Source organism: Lepidochelys kempii, chromosome 7, assembly GCF_965140265.1.
Source record: "Lepidochelys kempii isolate rLepKem1 chromosome 7, rLepKem1.hap2, whole genome shotgun sequence".
Taxonomy (NCBI): Eukaryota; Metazoa; Chordata; order Testudines; family Cheloniidae; genus Lepidochelys; species Lepidochelys kempii.
In genome coordinates, this window is record NC_133262.1 from 84,834,014 (window position 1) to 84,851,228 (window position 17,215).

General features: G+C 44.5%; 1 protein-coding gene across 1 annotated transcript; it reads left to right on the top strand.

Moving 5' to 3' along the window:
• Positions 1-4,365: 4,365 nt before the first annotated feature.
• Positions 4,366-15,247, top strand: LOC140915342 (steroidogenic acute regulatory protein, mitochondrial-like). The gene is made up of 7 exons (XM_073354926.1): positions 4,366-4,429; positions 6,510-6,632; positions 7,992-8,137; positions 9,057-9,215; positions 11,903-12,087; positions 13,114-13,207; positions 15,146-15,247. Exons 1-7 carry the CDS (start codon positions 4,366-4,368, stop codon positions 15,245-15,247), a joined length of 873 nt encoding a protein of 290 aa, XP_073211027.1.
• Positions 15,248-17,215: the final 1,968 nt, after the last annotated feature.

A 17,215-nucleotide genomic window follows, 5' to 3' on the forward strand; every position in this document is an offset into this window, starting at 1 on the left:
TCGGAGACCTGGTGAGATAGAGCTGCCTGAGAAAGACAGAAAAGGGCAGGTGAGAGCAACATTATGATGAAATATACACTTTCAGCAATACAAGCAGAGCAGTATAATTATGAGACCATAGAAATTAGAGATGAGTAAGACTTATTACCCTCACCACACACACATATTAATGCAGGATTGTTTCTTCCAGACCTTTCCCTCTTCCGTGTGACACCCTTTAGATACACGTAGACTCTTTGGTTAAGCTATACAGCTTTAGTTCTTTCTTTATATATCAAAACCTCATGCCCCTTACATTTTCTCCCCACTTCTCTGAATTACCTCCAATTTTTGACATTTTTCTGATACCGAGGATTGCAGAATTACAGAGCTAAATTATCCTGTTACCCCAGGGTCAAACTTTATACAGGAATGACTTTGTACACCTGCAGTGAAGGCTTATATTTGTTGTCCTCACCATGTGGTACCACAAGTTCCCGGTGGGTTCACTATGGCAAACAAGAAGACAGAGAGGCAGTCACTGAATCACCAAGTCCTCTGTAGCAAGGAGTTAAAATGCACTATAAGAAGCCAACTAGCCCAGCTCAACCCACGGCAGAGTTTAGATCTTAGAGAGCTTGATCTCTCTTTATTATTGTTACTCTTTCAAGAGTGAATTTATTAATACTGGCAAAAGGTGCCAGGCCTGAATACTGAGGTCCATAATGGGAAGCAAGTGCAAAGTGCAAGCTCCTACCTCTGAGCTCGTCATAGGTCATTCTTGACCTGTCTGAGTCTGCTAACCAGTGTGACAACTAGGTGTCACCTGTAATAATGGGGGGGGGGGGTTTCAGACAAGTAGCTGTTTCTGGGAACTGAATAGAGTTCGCTATCTCACTTCACAAAGGGCACCAAACAGGAATCAAATGGTAACAGAGAACAGTCAAATGACCACCATTTGGCAAGTCAGATCAGCATTTTTAGTGAAAGTATTCATATCACATTACTGATCTTCCTAACAAACCAATTATATCCACTGTTTTTCTGCCATGGTTGGAAGGGTTCAAAGGGTGCATATTTCCCATTTTAACCAGAGCAGCAAGAAGCTTACAGTGTACACTACAGAAAATTACAGGCCTTGAACTCCATTCACATCCCGTTTAGAGCCAAAACCATACAAGTCTATTATAGTTTGTGCACAGAAACCTTCATCATAATCTTCAGTGGATACCTACAAGTTAACATAGCTCACGGGTGTTTGCTGTAGTGGCCTTCAGGGTGATGTGGATAGAGGGGAAGCTGCCTTAACAGGGTAAAAATCAAGTAGGTGTTCACAAGTAGCTGAAATGGTGCATGTGGGTGATTAACACAGATTTTAATCTGGGATGTCTAACCTCAGAATACTTGCTCAGCACAGTATGTTGCAGTTTGTTTGGAGAGAGAAAAAAGTACCAGGAGGTTCCAGAAAAGGCTTAGTAACTGATCGATATGCTTGGACTTTGCTTCTCTACAAAAGAAAAAGGACACTAAACTTTCTAAACTACTACATGCCACAAGAGACTACAGCAATGGTTCCCTCAACCCACCCAGCAATATTGTTAACCTATCCAACTATACTCTCAGCCCAGCAGAAGCAGCTGTCCTATCTCGCGGCCTCTCCTTCTGCCCCTCCACCCCCACGAACATGTTACAGTTCTGTGGTGACCTGGAATCCTATTTTCGACATCTCCGACTCAAGGAATATTTCCAACATACCTCTGAACAACATACTAATCCACAGAGACCTCCCTACCAACACAACAAAAAGAAGGACTCTAGGTGGACTCCTCCTGAAGGTCGAAACAGCAGACTGGACTTCTACATAGAGTGCTTCCACCGACGTGCATGGGCTGAAATTGTGGAAAAGCAGCATCAATTGTCCCATAACCTCAGCCGTGCAGAACACAATGCAATCCACAGCCTCAGAAACAACTCTGACATCATAATCAAAAAGGCTAACAAAGGAGGTGCTGTTGTCATCATGAATAGGTCGGAATATGAACAAGAGGCTGCTCGGCAGCTCTCCAACACCACTTTCTACAAGGCATTACCCTCTGATCCCACTGAGAGTTACCAAAAGCAACTACAGCATTTGCTCAAGAAACTCCCTGAAAAAGCACAAGATCAAATCTGCACAGACACACTCCTGGAACCCTGACCTGGGATATTCTATCTACTACCCGAGATCCATAAACCTGGAAATCCTGGGCACCCGATCATCTCAGGCATTGGCACCCTGACAGCAGGATTGTCTGGCTATGTAGACTCCCTCCTCAGGCCCTACGCTACCAGCACTCCCAGCTACCTTCGAGACACCACTGACTTCCTGAGGAAACTACAATCCATCGGTGATCTTCCTGATAACACCATCCTGGCCACTATGGATGTAGAAGCCCTCTACACCAACATTCCACACAAAGATGGACTACAAGCCGTCAAGAACACTATCCCTGATAATGTCACGGCTAACCTGGTTGCTGAACTTTGTGACTTTGTCCTTACCCATAACTATTTTACATTTGGGGACAATGTATACCTTCAGATCAGCGGCACTGCTATGGGTACCCGCATGGCTCCACAGTATGCCAACATTTTTATGGCTGATTTAGAACAACACTTCCTCAGCTCTAGTCCCCTAACGCCCCTACTCTACTTGCGCTATATTGATGACATCTTCATCATCTGGACCCATGGAAAAGAAGCCCTTGAGGAATTCCACCATGACTTCAACAATTTCCATCCCACCAACAACCTCAGCCTGGTCCAGTCCACACAAGAGATCCACTTCCTGGACACTACAGTGCTAATAAACGATGGTCACATAAACACCACCCTATACCGGAAACCTACTGACCGCTATTCCTACCTACATGCCTCCAGCTTTCACCCTGACCACACCACACGATCCATCGTCTACAGCCAAGCTCTGCGATACAACTGCATTTGCTCCAACCCCTCAGACAGAGACAGACACCTACAAGATCTCTATCAAGCATTCTTACAACTACAATACCCACCTGCGGAAGTGAAGAAACAGATTGATAGAGCCAGAAGAGTTCCCAGAAGTCACCTACTACAGGACAGGCCTAACAAAGAAAATAACAGAACGCCACTAGCCGTCACCTTCAGCCCCCAACTAAAACCCCTCCAACGCATTATTAAGGATCTACAACCTATCCTGAAGGATGACCCAACGCTTTCACAAAACTTGGGAGACAGGCCAGTCCTTGCCTACAGACAGCCCCCCAACCTGAAGCAAATACTCACCAGCAACCACATACCACACAACAGAACCACTAACCCAGGAACCTATCCTTGCAACAAAGCCCGTTGCCACCTGTGCCCACATATCTATTCAGGGGACACTATCACAGGGCCTAATAACATCAGCCACACTATCAGAGGCTCGTTCACCTGCACATCCACCAATGTGATATATGCCATCATGTGCCAGCAATGCCCCTCTGCCATGTACATTGGTCAAACTGGACAGTCTCTACGTAAAAGAGTAAATGGACACAAATCAGATGTCAAGAATTATAACATTCATAAACCAGTCGGAGAACACTTCAATCTCTCTGGTCACGCGATTACAGACATGAAAGTCGCTATTTTACAACAAAAAAACTTCAAATCCAGACTCCAGCGAGAAACTGCTGAATTGGAATTCATTTGCAAATTGGATACAATTAACTTAGGCTTGAATAGAGACTGGGAGTGGCTTAGTCATTATGCAAGGTAGCCTATTCCCTTGTTTTTTCCTACCTCCTCCCCCCAGACGTTCTTGTTAAACCCTGGATTTGTGCTGGAAATGGCCCACCTTGATTATCATACACATTGTAAGGCGAGTGATCACTTTACATAAGCTATTACCAGCAGGAGAGTAGGGTGGGAGGAGGTATTTTTTCATGCTTTGCGTGTATATAATAAGATCTTCTACACTTTCTACAGTATGCATCCGATGAAGTGAGCTGTAGCTCACGAAAGCTTATGCTCAAATAAATTGGTTAGTTTCTAAGGTGCCACAAGTACTCCTTAGTACACTAAGTAACACGGCTGTTACGCTGAAACCTGTCAGTAATGAGTCTGACTGCCCAAAACCAAGGGAAAGTGCTGACTGTAAAATGCTGAAACAAACAAAAGCAGTGATTTCTCATTACTGTGGGTGCCTCTCTCCAGCCCCTCCCTCTGGTTGCCTTGTCCTTGGATGCTCCTCATTCCCAGCTGCTTTCTAGAAGCATGGTCCATATCATCAGGTGTTGTCCTTCAAAATCACTATAAAGGCATGATTTAGTGCCATTGTCAGCTTTTACACTGAATACAAGAGGCAGCAGACACCTCCACACCATGTTGTCAGCAACTTTCAAACTGTGCTGTGGGATCTCACATGAGCACCTCCGAAAGATGACTGGTAAGCAGAACTCTCCTTGGTCTATAAAGCAGAGCATACAATATACTGTAAATATATTCCTCCATGTAGTGTCAACCATAGAAAAGTGTTGTCCTCTGAATAACTGGTGTGATTCTACAGGACAACCACAATAAATCGCTATGTCCTATACAGTGGACGCTCTCAGTCGCACAGAAAATAGCATCAGTCACCACTCTATAGATAAAATATATATGTATATATTTATATAGACATATAATCAGACAGACACATTTATAAACAAGCTGACATGTATATGGTGCATATATTCCTATTTTGCTATATCATGTTTAGGAAGGGTCAGATTTTAATCTGTAAATGCTGCTAATTGTTCTTTCCCTTTATGCAAAAAAAATAGCATAAAAATGGGATCATTAATAATCAACATATATAGGGAGGGAAAGTTGAAAACACATGGAACCAAATCCTGAGACCATTTATATCAGCTGAGGATCTGAACCATAGGATACGTTGCACTGGTAGACAACAGGTACCTTCTTTGCTAGCAGACCTAACAACAAATCATTACATATTCTCATGGTCAAAAATTATGACTTGGTTCCTGAATTTATTATATTCAGAATAAACAACATTATTAGTATCTTGGAGAGGAACAGTAGTTCCTGCTAGTGCAAAAATATCAACTTAGAAATATCTGGAAATAAACATTGGCATCCACTGAAATTTATCATCAAAAATCAAATCCTTCCAAACCAGATTATTGATGCCAGGGAACAATTCATTGTGATGCCCATGAATCAGATTTCCCCCAACATAGTGTTTCTTGCTGCACTGTTCTGCAGAGAGACCCTGTTCTATGATACAGGGATCCTTTTTGCTGCAGTCAAGTGCAGTGTATTACAGTAGGATGCAGGGGGAGGGTGTGTTTTGAAGCAGATATTACTGATTTATCACAGAGGTGCAGAACTGCAGTGAGACAGGGCTACAATGATGTGCAGCAGCTCAGTGAAATATGATGCAACATCCTGGGATTAAAAAAATGTACTGTGCTCAACATTTTAACTGTGGCTTTCATTAATTTATGTTTTAGACAGGAAAATGTTAGAGAAAACTGAAAAAGGCAAACTCCCCTCATTCCTCCACTGGAATGTTTTTGACACCCAAGGTCAAATGGAAGTCACGGACTTGATGCAGGAATTACTGGACGAGTTTCTAAGGCCTGTGTTATTCAGGAGGCAAGATTAGATTATCTTAATGGCCTTAAATTCTATACCTCTGTACATCTGATTCTTTTCTGCAAGCTACCAGCAGTGTGATGTCATTAGAAATTTTCACCATACTGCTTAAGTGTCCCTCATTTTGTGGGATGATACTCATTTTAATCCCCAAATTACCTGCATTCCACACAAATTTGATGTCCCCTTACCTTTATTATTGAAAACTGTTTACATTAAACTAAAAGTATAATGAATACTGATGTTATAAAAAGACCATTTACCCTGATGGAAGCAATCCCACAGCATTTGAAGTTTCCTCTCTGAATATTTGGTTCATGCTCCTTATTTTGGGCCATCATCACAAAGTTGGCTTTGACAGTTCATGAGGCCAACACACACCTTACTGAGAGGAGTCCTGCTAGATCGGATTGAAAAATCGGAACATTTCTCATGAAAATTTTCCTGTAAACTTTATCCCTGTTTGCATGAAAAATTTTGAAACTCACCACTTTTCTGCCAGGTAAAGATGCCTTTTTTACTGAAAAAATTTGAAACTTTTTGGTCATCTCTACAGTTCCAGGCAATTTTCTGGCAGTTCACCAGATTCTTCCCTCTCCAGACAGTTGATTGCTACTCTACCATGGCTGGAAAAACCACCTGTTATGAGGCAAGAGGTTTCTTTAATTTTATTTTCCAACTAAAACAAACTAATGCGTAAGGCAGTGAAATGCCTTGCCCAAAAGCCATCCACGGTCATCCAGTGAGCGAGTGAATCTAATTAGTATTCTCTTTGCTCTCAGACCTTTGCCCCAATCTCCAGGCCAATGTGCCCCCTTACTGAATATGATACATTTTAGCAGCTGTCTATGTTTGTCCCCCTGTAGGTTTGAAGAGAATGGCTCTCTCAGCTATTGGGCATGACATAAGAGGACTCATGTCAAAAGGATCTCACTGCCTGTCTTCTACAGTTCCTGATTATATTCAGAGGATAATGTGGGAGGACCCTGGTAAGAGTTCTGTTTATCACAGATGCTTGAATGTTGCATGTCCTAAGAAATCTCCCATAGGTGGTTCCTCCTGCAGCTGGCACAGCCTGTATGTGCTTCCTGCAAACCCCTGGATGGATGGATGTGTATTAAGACTGCCCTGAATGTGACTGATCTATAACCAGAGATAGTGCTATACTGCAGAGAACACAGAATTAATGTTATTCTCACCATATGAGAGGTCTCAATACCTTGAATAATTCATAACCATCTCAGTATTGGCTAGCGGCCAGACTTTTGTCTAACCAATGGTATATTCATCCTGAGACTTGTAAGAGAGACCAAATGAACTCGTCACAAAATGAAATCCAAAAAGACTTGTAGCAAAGGTTGAGTCCAGTCAACAGTGTTTTGTAATATCTAAACAGTGTTTTTAGGCCCATCTAATAATTACCCAAAGATTTGCAGATGGGAACTACCTGTCCTGTTCTTTTGAACCATTCATTGGAGAGGCAATGTGGTATATGGAACACTACTAAATAGTTCCCATCTGCATTCAGTTTCTATCACATTACTGGTGGGAACTAGTTTTAAGTGCAATTTTTAAAAAATACTTTTCAGCAAGTCAGCTCATAGCTAGTAAGTGCCTCCTGCAAATGGTTTTGATTTTATCCAGTTGTGCCCCATCTCTATTGACCAATACAACCATGGTCACTGAAGATGTTTTTATACATCGCACTTAAAAACAGTTTCGTATAATGGTAAAAACTGATGTAGATGCAGGTGCCTATATGTCAACACTGGGCTTTTGAGAGCCGTTGTCCAAGTGAGGCTGTTGTAGACAAGGCTTTTCATTTTGTTTTATATATGTGGCTTGATTTCAGGAAAATTTTGTTATAGTGTGGTGCAATGATGCTACCTCAAGTGTTTGGGCCAATCAGCATATTGGTGATAGTTTATTTGGATATTAATGCTATTGCTTAAAAAGTCACCTGTTTAAATGGTTTTCTACTTTAAAGATATTTTATTCTGCAGTTGCGATGTCATGACCATGACTCATAGCCTTCTGACATCAACAATGGGAAAACTGACTTAAATGGCTAGCTGGCAATGGGATGTTGCTCTGTACGTTATATTGGAGAGGGCCCCCCAAGCAAAGATGTTCAGGTCTGGACTTCTCCAAAGTCAGAGACGATTCAGATCTATCTTCTTATAGGGTTGGGCCTGAGCTGAGAGGCCCATCAGTGCACACTGTAATTCCACACACAACTCATAAAACAGCAGATCTATTGTGTATCCTTATCAAAGGCCAGAGTATATAGGCAAAGTAGGGAGGCTTTTGAACATATATGAACAAGTACTTTGCGCTTGCTCCTGTAGCTGTGGATCAAGAACATGGCTCTGATGTTAACTCCAGCTGGTTTTCAAACATGGAGCTTTCCTATGTGAATCAAGGAGAAGCCACCCTGTGTGGAGCTTTAGGGATACTGCAAAGGCAAGATGGCTGGCAGACAGAAACCTACCAGGTACAGTCTTTGCACTTGTTGCCTTTGTTACTCTAGTAGTCCAAAAAAGTTTCATGCTGAGAAAATCTTGGGGGATACGGAAGGGCTAGATGGAATTTATCACTTCCTCTTATTATTGTTAATAACGATCTCTAGCAATGCCCTCCCCCATAGAGCCCCTTTCAAGATTAAAGGGCCAGTGTCAAAACAGCAACGGCAAAATGTCTATCACATTTCCACCTGCCTGTGCATGGAAAGGACTATGGGTGAATTAGTTTGAGAGGCTAGAGGGCTGTGTGTGTGTGAGAGAGAGAGAGGGTGACTGCCAGGGCATATGGTATGAGTGAAGATACAGAAAAGCAGGTAGATAACAGGAGGGCTTACAGGAAACTATTCTACATTATGGTCAATGTAAAAGGAAACAGGTGCAACTTCTAACAGACAATTGGCTAAGCACACGCACGAATACATTAAACAAATAGACAAGATGAAAAGGCTTTGAGGGGAAGTCAGTCAATCATAGTCCCCGAGAAAGTTCAGAATGTTTATGCTACAAAATTAACAGACACCAACTCATGTCTGTGTTCTGGTTTTTGTTATTTATGTGCTTATATATTAAGACCTTTAGAAGGATAGTTTCCTTTAGCTAGAAAGGAAACAGCAAGCACAGAATGTACCTCTGGTGGTGAATATTTTATAAATAAATAGTAGTGACATGATTTAAAGATAATGACTTTCATCTATAAAACAAATGGTGATGAAAAAGGACCAAAATCATTTATTAGAAAGGTCCATTATGTCAGTGAATGAGTCAGTGCCAATCTGTGCATGACCTGGCAGGGAGTGCGGGCAGGCTAACTGATATAGGCCTGGGTCCTGATTCTAGCACACCTACATCATTGTGATTAGGATTACCCTGCCATGTGTTCTTTCATCCCAGGGAAAAGGAGAGTTGGTGCTGAGTACAGTTCTTCCTAGGCTTGGCAAAGTCTTCCGAATGGAGGCGGTGCTGGGCGTTCCAGTGGACCAGCTATACTATGAACTGTTTGAGAAGCTGGAGCAAATGCCTGAGTGGAATCCTACCCTTAGTCGAGTAAAGGTAAATGGAGAGATGGGTCTGGGGATTCTACAGCCTCCAGTTTCTCGTCTGCTACTGCTTTGCCTGCTCACAAATCTCTCCCAAAGCCTCCTGCAGTTATTTATTTACATTTATATAAATGCTCTCAGGACCCTTGACAGAACTTGAAAAAAAACCACAGCCAAAATAAACACCCAAATATAGCTAAAGTGCAGCAGTGTCCTTCAGCATAACCCTCCAGCAGCAAACCAGGCAACTCAGGAGCTCAAATCCCCTCTTCCCGCTAAGTAATTCCCCATTTATGACCGCTTCCCACCCACACTCCCCTCCATTTCCAGTGCCTGGATAAAGAGCTGAACTTTGCAGCATGGCCTGAAGGTCAGCAGGCTGGGGTTATTTCAGGCCAAGGGGAAGGGTGAATTCTAATGCCATGGGGCCATTGTCAAGAATACCCTGCCAGCAGTCCCTTTGTGTATTGTATATGCCAGTGGGGCTTCAGCTCCAGCTCCTCTGCTGATCTCCGCTGTGACAGTATGTCACAGGGAAAGAGGTGGTCTCTCCGATAGGTAGGACCTAAGCCATTTAGGGCTTTGTAGGTCAAAACCAAACTCTTCAGACCTTACTTAAAAATTCACAATCAGCCAATACTGATAGTGGAGATCCAATAGAATATACTTGTGATAAGAGTCTCCACCTACGGGCTAGACCTAGGCTCACAGGAACCTATATAGGATCTTAGAAGAGAGAACTGTATTGAATGTCAATGCCATTCCCTGAAAGTGCAGGATATAATCCCAGACAACATTGCACAGAAGGACTCAGGCTATTTAGAAGAGGTAGAGCCTATTACATACAACTATTGCACCTTGCTGAGAACATGGACCTCAAACTAAATGCAGTAAAAGAGCAGGTGTTAAAGTGGGGCATGGAGTTCTGATACACTAGCATATATTTTAAGATTTACTTGAGAGTGAGAGCGCGGGAGGGCTTTTTGTTTTGGATACTATATTCATCAAGAAAGAGGAAGTAAAACAATTTCCTTGGGCACCTTGATTGTAGGAAACTTATATTGATCATTGTCAAATATATTAGTGACTGGTCCAGGAGACCAAAGATGGAACTCAGAACAGGGCTGTCATCCTCTCATTGTTTGATCAGCTGTTAGATATTTGCACAGGGTCACAGCAAACAGTAAACTGGAAGAGTTTAATTTTTATACAGAAACAAGCTGCTGCCTTTATGCCCCCATGCAGACATCAGTGTGCAGAGTTTCTTTATAAGACCATCAAGTAAAGTGACCATTAACTAATGCACAGATAATGCTAATTAACTGAGTGAAATGAATGTATGTGCTGAGTCATTTAATGAAGTCCATGTAAATCACAAAGTTCACAAGTCAGAGATGTACAGCGGAAACCTATTGGAATGCTGACAGCCACTTGGATAATTAAACTGATTGTACAAAGTTCTTTGAAAGGGTCTTCAACAATAAAATAGAGAAACACACCTCCTCTCCCCACCCCAAGCACAATAGAGGGTTGGGTTCTTAATAGGAGGTCAAGTACCTAATCAGAAGTAAAAGAAATAACTAGTCAGAGCAGAAACAGCCTTTTCCCATTGGCTAACAGACTGCAGATCTGACCATTCCTACCCTGGGGTGTTTTCCCAGAAATGTTCTGTTCTTCTCAGGACCCAAGCCTGCTAGTAATGCTGCTGCACTGCAGTGGGGGGCACAGCACTGGGAGTAGATTTTGAGTGCATTGCATCTTAGAATTAAGTCTCTCTAGTTTGTTTTGATTTGGCCTCTAATTCCTGCTCTCCTGAGTTTAGTAACTTGCTAGTCAGAGATCAACATTACCTCTGCTGCATTATACCGCAGGGCACATCCCTGGCTAGCTTCTACACAGGCTAGTGGAGTCACACGGTATTTTCTAATCAGTACATTCTGTCTCTTTCAGCTTAGCTTCCACACTAGTATTAGAAACACTCCCCACCCCTTTAAAGGAAGTAATCGTATTAGAGAAGTACCTAACCCATAAACTATTGCTAGCTAATAACATTTCTTCTTAGGTCAACAGGACTAACTACTTCTTACAGCTTATCACTCCTAATATTGGTTAACCCAAGTTCCTAGGGGCAAATCCCCCTCATACTGTACTGGGAGGATTATTTAATTATCCGCAGCTGGTCAAGCTCTCCCACCCTGCCAGTCCCTGCACTTAGCGCTTGCAGCTGTGATCTTTCCTCTGCTGAGGAAGATAGGGTTAACCCCAACCCTGCCAAGTCTTGGTACAGGTTGATACTTTCCCAATCATGCATTAAGCCTATATATTCAAGGAAGGAACAAGGTTCTAAATGGGGCATGAAGTCCAGCCTTTGCTCCTGTAGATATGCCTTGATCATAGCAGCTTTGGAAAAAGATGGGGAGGGATGGTTAGAACATTCCACCTCTACTACTCAAAGACGTACCAAGAATACATTTAAAGGTGGGTTTCCACAGCTGTGGAAAGGTGCTAGCAAGGAGAACAGGCATTTGTTTTGCAAAACCATTAGTGCCTTTAAGGGAACAAAATGGCCAGTTGGTTCATGGACTGTTGTCACCCCCTATGCTTGTTTGGAAGGGGACCAGGTTTTCCAGACTGTTTGGTTGTTACAGTTTCCCACCCAATAGTTTCTATTCAGTTCTTTGGTTTGTGTCCTTGCTAAAGATCCTTCAAAGAATTGGGAAGGACACCCTGTTGACTCATGAGATCACTGCTCAGCGCCCTGGAAACCTCATTGGCCAAAGGGACTTTGTCAGTGTACGGCACTGCTGGAAGAAGGAGACAACTGTGTATCTGGTTGGCACTGCAACCCACTCCGAGTTCATGCCCGTGCAAAAGGGGCAAGTCAGGTGAAGGCTCTGAATGTTAACAGGAATCTGTGCATGCATTATTTTAGCATGTGTGTTGTGCACTCAAGAGGTACATCTTCCCTATAGGGGTGTGTGTGTGTGTGTGTGTGTGTGTGAGAGAGAGATCACGAATACACAATTTCGGTGGAATACAAATATGTTCAGCACAACACACATCTAGGGCCACACAGAAACCACTCTTCTGAACAGTTAGCACCTAGCAACTGCAAGGCAGGTAAGGCATTAAATAATTGAGCTTTTAAATTTTATTTTTAACAAGGCACCGTTACAAGTGAAGATCCCAGCCCTCTTTTGGGCCCATCACAAACCCAGTGCACAGATAGACACCAGTATTCATCTCTAATCAGGAGATCTGAAACAGAATAAGGTTCAGCTCAGGAATGTGTTATCTTGGTAGAAGGGGCAGGACTGGAACGGTAGGGTCTGATGCAGATTAGGCCTTAGGTGCATTAGATGGGCTGTATAGAGTGCTCTACCTGGTTTCTAGCCTACATCGCTGGTATACTCCATTATTTTCATGAGCTTTAAATCCACTTACAAAGTATGGGCCTGACCCTACAATAACATCTGTACAGGCATTCCCATGTGGCCACGCAGCGACACATTAGCTGCAGGGGTCTGCCTGCACAGAGGTCATGGAAGGACTGGGCCTAGGAATCTAAAATGAAATGTGACTAGTGAGGTGATGCCTATTAAGATGAGAGCTGATACCTGTACAGTTCAATGGCTAGTCAAACTTCTTTCCCCAGGAAGAACTACCCATCCATGGCATTATTATCAGACCTCAATACATGTACTTTTAATCTATTTGTATTTAATTAATGCACAATTGGCTCAGTCCAGTAAGAAGGGATGTCATGGAGAGCTTGTAAGCAGGTTTCAATGTAAGCAGATGTGTTAATCCAAACCTGAGATGGCTAGAGCTACTTTAGTGTCCAAGTCAGAAGGTTCAGTTGGTCTCCCTTCAGAAAGAAGCTAAATTCCTTTTTCTCCCCCAACTGCCAGGGCTGAGTCTGGGTTGAGCTGCATTGTTCTGCAACCATTGGAAGGTGACCAATGTCAGACTCGCTTCACCTGGCTCCTGAGCATGGACCTCAAGGCAAGTTCATGCTGCCTTGCTAGGATATATGACCACTTTGCTATTGCCACAAGTCGCCACATGCCACCTGTGGGAGGGAGACGTGCAGTATAAGGAGGACTGAAAGGCAATGATCCTTTCTGGGAGCTGGGGAATGGATTGCTGTAAAATAATAGCCAGGCACTGACTTTGCGCTCCTTAGCATGGTTTGTCATCACATTAATACTGGTAGCTAGCCAAGCTGTATATACTCTCAGGAGCCCCCAGGATGGGTGCATGCTCTTTTCCTTTGCTTCAGGGAAGGAATGCACAGTGCAAGCTGACACAGTACTCCTGGGGGAATTCTGCACCACTGCACATGTGCAAAATGTATGTTCCCTGCAGATTTCTTTGCTTCCCCACAGAAAAATGACTTTCTGACAGGGAACCAAAGGGAAGCCACAAGAGCAGTCTTGCAACCTTCCCCAGCAGTATGTTTCAGGTGCCCAGGGCAGCCAGAGGAGAGGTAAATCACTGTGGAGCACAGAGTGGGACTGAGGAAGACCCAGCTGGTGGCTCCTACTCTGCACTGGGCTCAGCTGCTTGTCCCAGCTAGGCTGGGGAGGACAGGACTTGTTCTTCCCCTGTATGGCATCCGGGGCTGGGTCAGACCCTCCCACAGCTGTAGGAAGCTCTGCAAACTCCCCACCCCCGACCATGCTTCCTGCACCCATCACTCCTTAGGTGCAGGGGGCCAGGGGCTCACTGTACAGGGAGCTGCTCCCACATCCGCCCAATCTCTGTGCATCCAGACCCCCTTATAGCCAGACCCTCCTGCACCCAGAGCTTCACCCCCCTGCACCCAGAGCCCCACTCCCCCCGCACCTCCCCAATCAGCCACTCATACCCAGATCCCCACCTTCCTGAGCCCCAACCTGCTACACCTGAATTTCCCCACCCCACTGAGCCCCACTCCCCCAGCATCTCGACCCCCTCACTGAGTCCCCCCCGCCCAGGCCCCCCTGCTGAGCTCTATTCCCCCCCCACATAACCCCACCGCTGAGCCCCAAACACCTTCACCCAGACCCCCCTGCAGAGTCCCATTATCATTGCACTCAGAACCCCGCAACAAGCCCCTGTGCATCCAGATCCACCCTGCACCCAGATCCCCCACTGAGCTGTCCACACCCAGCTTCTCCCACACAGAACTCTCTCAACCCACACCTGGATCCCCCCACACTAAGCTCCTCCACACTTGGATCCTACCTTGCTGAGCCTGCCTGCCAGCACACACCTGGTGCACCTGGCACGGAGAGGGCAGAGGCAGGGGTGTTTCTGGGGCAGGCCTGGTCCTTGCACTGTGTCAGGGTCAGGTGTAATCTCATTGCTGAGTACGTTTCCCCGGGGGGAGAGAGGGGGAAGGAGCTGCACAGTGATCTCCTGATCTCCCACCTCTGTGCAGCCAGTGGCCTGTGCTCCCCAATGCCATGCTGGAGCCTCCAGTGTTTTGCAGAATTTTAACATATTGTGTGCAGAATTTTTATTTTTTTGCCCGAGTTGTGCCGTGTGGGCAGGATTCACCCCTGTGCTGACACTGGGACAGGAACTGAGAGGAGGCATCTTACACCTCCATTGTTCAGATTAGCTCGAATTGCCAGGCCTTAGGATAACCTCAGGTCTCTGTCCTTGTCTCCTCTAGTCCAACCTAGTATGACCCCTGACCCCAGGACTACTGCAGTGGGTGTACAAAGCTGACACAGCCAGTCTGTACCTGCAAAGTGTCCCCCTCCCTCTAATCCACATATCCCCCACTCTGGGGACATTCCCCAGAAGAGACTCCAGGCTGCCAGACTCCAGAATTTGCACCTACATGGATGGAGTCACTCCAGCCACTCTCTCCAAAACTGAGCTGAGGCTGGCAAATTCGTTGCACTGAAATCTTCAGCCCTGTTTATTTAAAGATGTTTTGTTTTTTTTAAGGGATGGATCCCCAAGTCCATTATCAACCGTGTCATACCTCAGTCTCAAGTGGACTTTATCAGACACCTACGCCGGCACCTTTCCACCACAGCACACCCCTAAGCTTCTGGGAGGACGGACTCTCTCACAGCACAAGGCTGCCATAAAGGGAGAAGGAGGCTGCAGGAAACAAGGGCTAGGCCTGTGCCTTTCATGTTTACTTAAACGCTGCTACAGCCAAGGCGGCATTATAACTGGAGATCGGCTGAAAAGCAAAATTCTCATCCTGGCGTGAAACACCCCAAAGCTTGGAGGGTGTGCAGCTGCAGCGCATGGGCTGCATTGTAGGGCTAGGGCCTATAGGGATGGTTTGGGCTTCTCTCTACTTACGTCTTTCTCCACCACTTTTCTGTCCAGAGCTGGACTGGGCAGTGTCCCCAGCAGCCAGCAACATACAAGTTGCGATCCGGGTAGCTTGTAACACTAACAGGAGCTCAGTTAGGGGCTGTTGGGCTGTGTCCGGAAGTGTGGGGATGTCACTGAAATAATCTGTGCTCCCTTGCACTACATTCTGCCCAAATGACAAGGCACTTGCCTCCAGAGCCTAAGGATTACCCCTAACTGTGAGCTCACCCCTTCCTGTACTAGAACAGTAATATGGTGTCTGGCTCCCTCTAGTGGTAAGTCAGCTCCTACCACAGGACCTACAAGATATTTTATACTTTTTCATATTAACTTCTGTTCGACGTTTATGAAGCAGAGTTTCTCTGCTTTAGTCTGTTGCCAGTTTCATCTGACACTGAAACACTTGGGTGCTGGTCTTTGGCTTGAACTGGTCAGTCACCTTTTCTTTAGAAAGTCGAAACTCATTTTTATTTTTCTCTAATTTGATAGTACCAGATATTAAGAGGGAAGCTTCAATCCCCAGAGCCCTAGGCCCTGTCTTGATTGGCAAAAAGGGTGTGTTTTTCAAACACGTTAGCCTGTGTCTTGACGGAACTTTCCAGTCTTATTAAGCTAACACATTTGAAGCCATGTTAGCAGGCTGTGCAGTAGCCAAGGATGTAGTCAAGGTTAAAACAGGGCCAGGTAACATGGCTTCAAACATTCGAGCCTAGGTCTTGATGGGGCTCTCCAATCATGTTAAGCCAAGTTGAATGAGGTAAGACACTTTTTGTCCATCAAGGCAGAGCCCTGGCAATTAAACTGTACAGAGAAGAGAGATAGAATTGCAGTGAGTTACAAATACACTTGGATTCCAGTGACATTCTAATCTGTGAATAGAGGTCATGATCTGTCCATGAGATGGGATTTCCCAGTGGTTGCATTGCTACACATTTATAACTAGGATAAACCATACTAACTGCTCCAAATTAGAATCTTAAAACCACTGGGAGCCATTTTTCTGGCCCTTTAACTAGCATGGCCTTCTTAGAAATGGGATGTTTGTTTGAATGAATCCATCCCCATTTTGCTCACCGAACAGATGGCCGCATGTCTCACTGCACAGAAACTATGAAACATAATTAAAACCAAACACTGTAATAGTGGGTCAGACTGCATGAACCAAGCAGGCTCATCTGGTTTTTATGAAATGTAGTTATTGCAGCCATTTCAGTGTGCTTGCTAATTTATAAGTGTGTGTGTTTGTGTGTTTCTTGGGTCACTCTCATTTACTGAATAGAAACATTGCCAAAATGTCTCTAAGATTTCATGGGACACAGCCAGGAGTGTGTGTGTGGGTTTTGTTGAAGTTAAATAAAGAAATGAAATACTGTTCTCCTTAAAGCCTGAATTAACTGATAGTGCTTCTGATTTATACCCCAGCCAGAGAGGTGGACTGGAGGTGAGGAAAGGGTTATTGAACACAGTCCCCTAATGATAGAAATATGGACAAAGCTCATTCTTTGGATGTTACACTCCACTAATCCAGACTCAGCAGTACTGCATACTCACTTTAAACAGGTGCAAGGCAGTGGAGTCACTTTTATAACCCTCCTCCCCATATCATTCTTCCTGAACCCAGAATGAAATCTACTTCCTGCCCATTCCTTCCCTCTTGCATAACACACAGGGAGCTACAATCTGGGA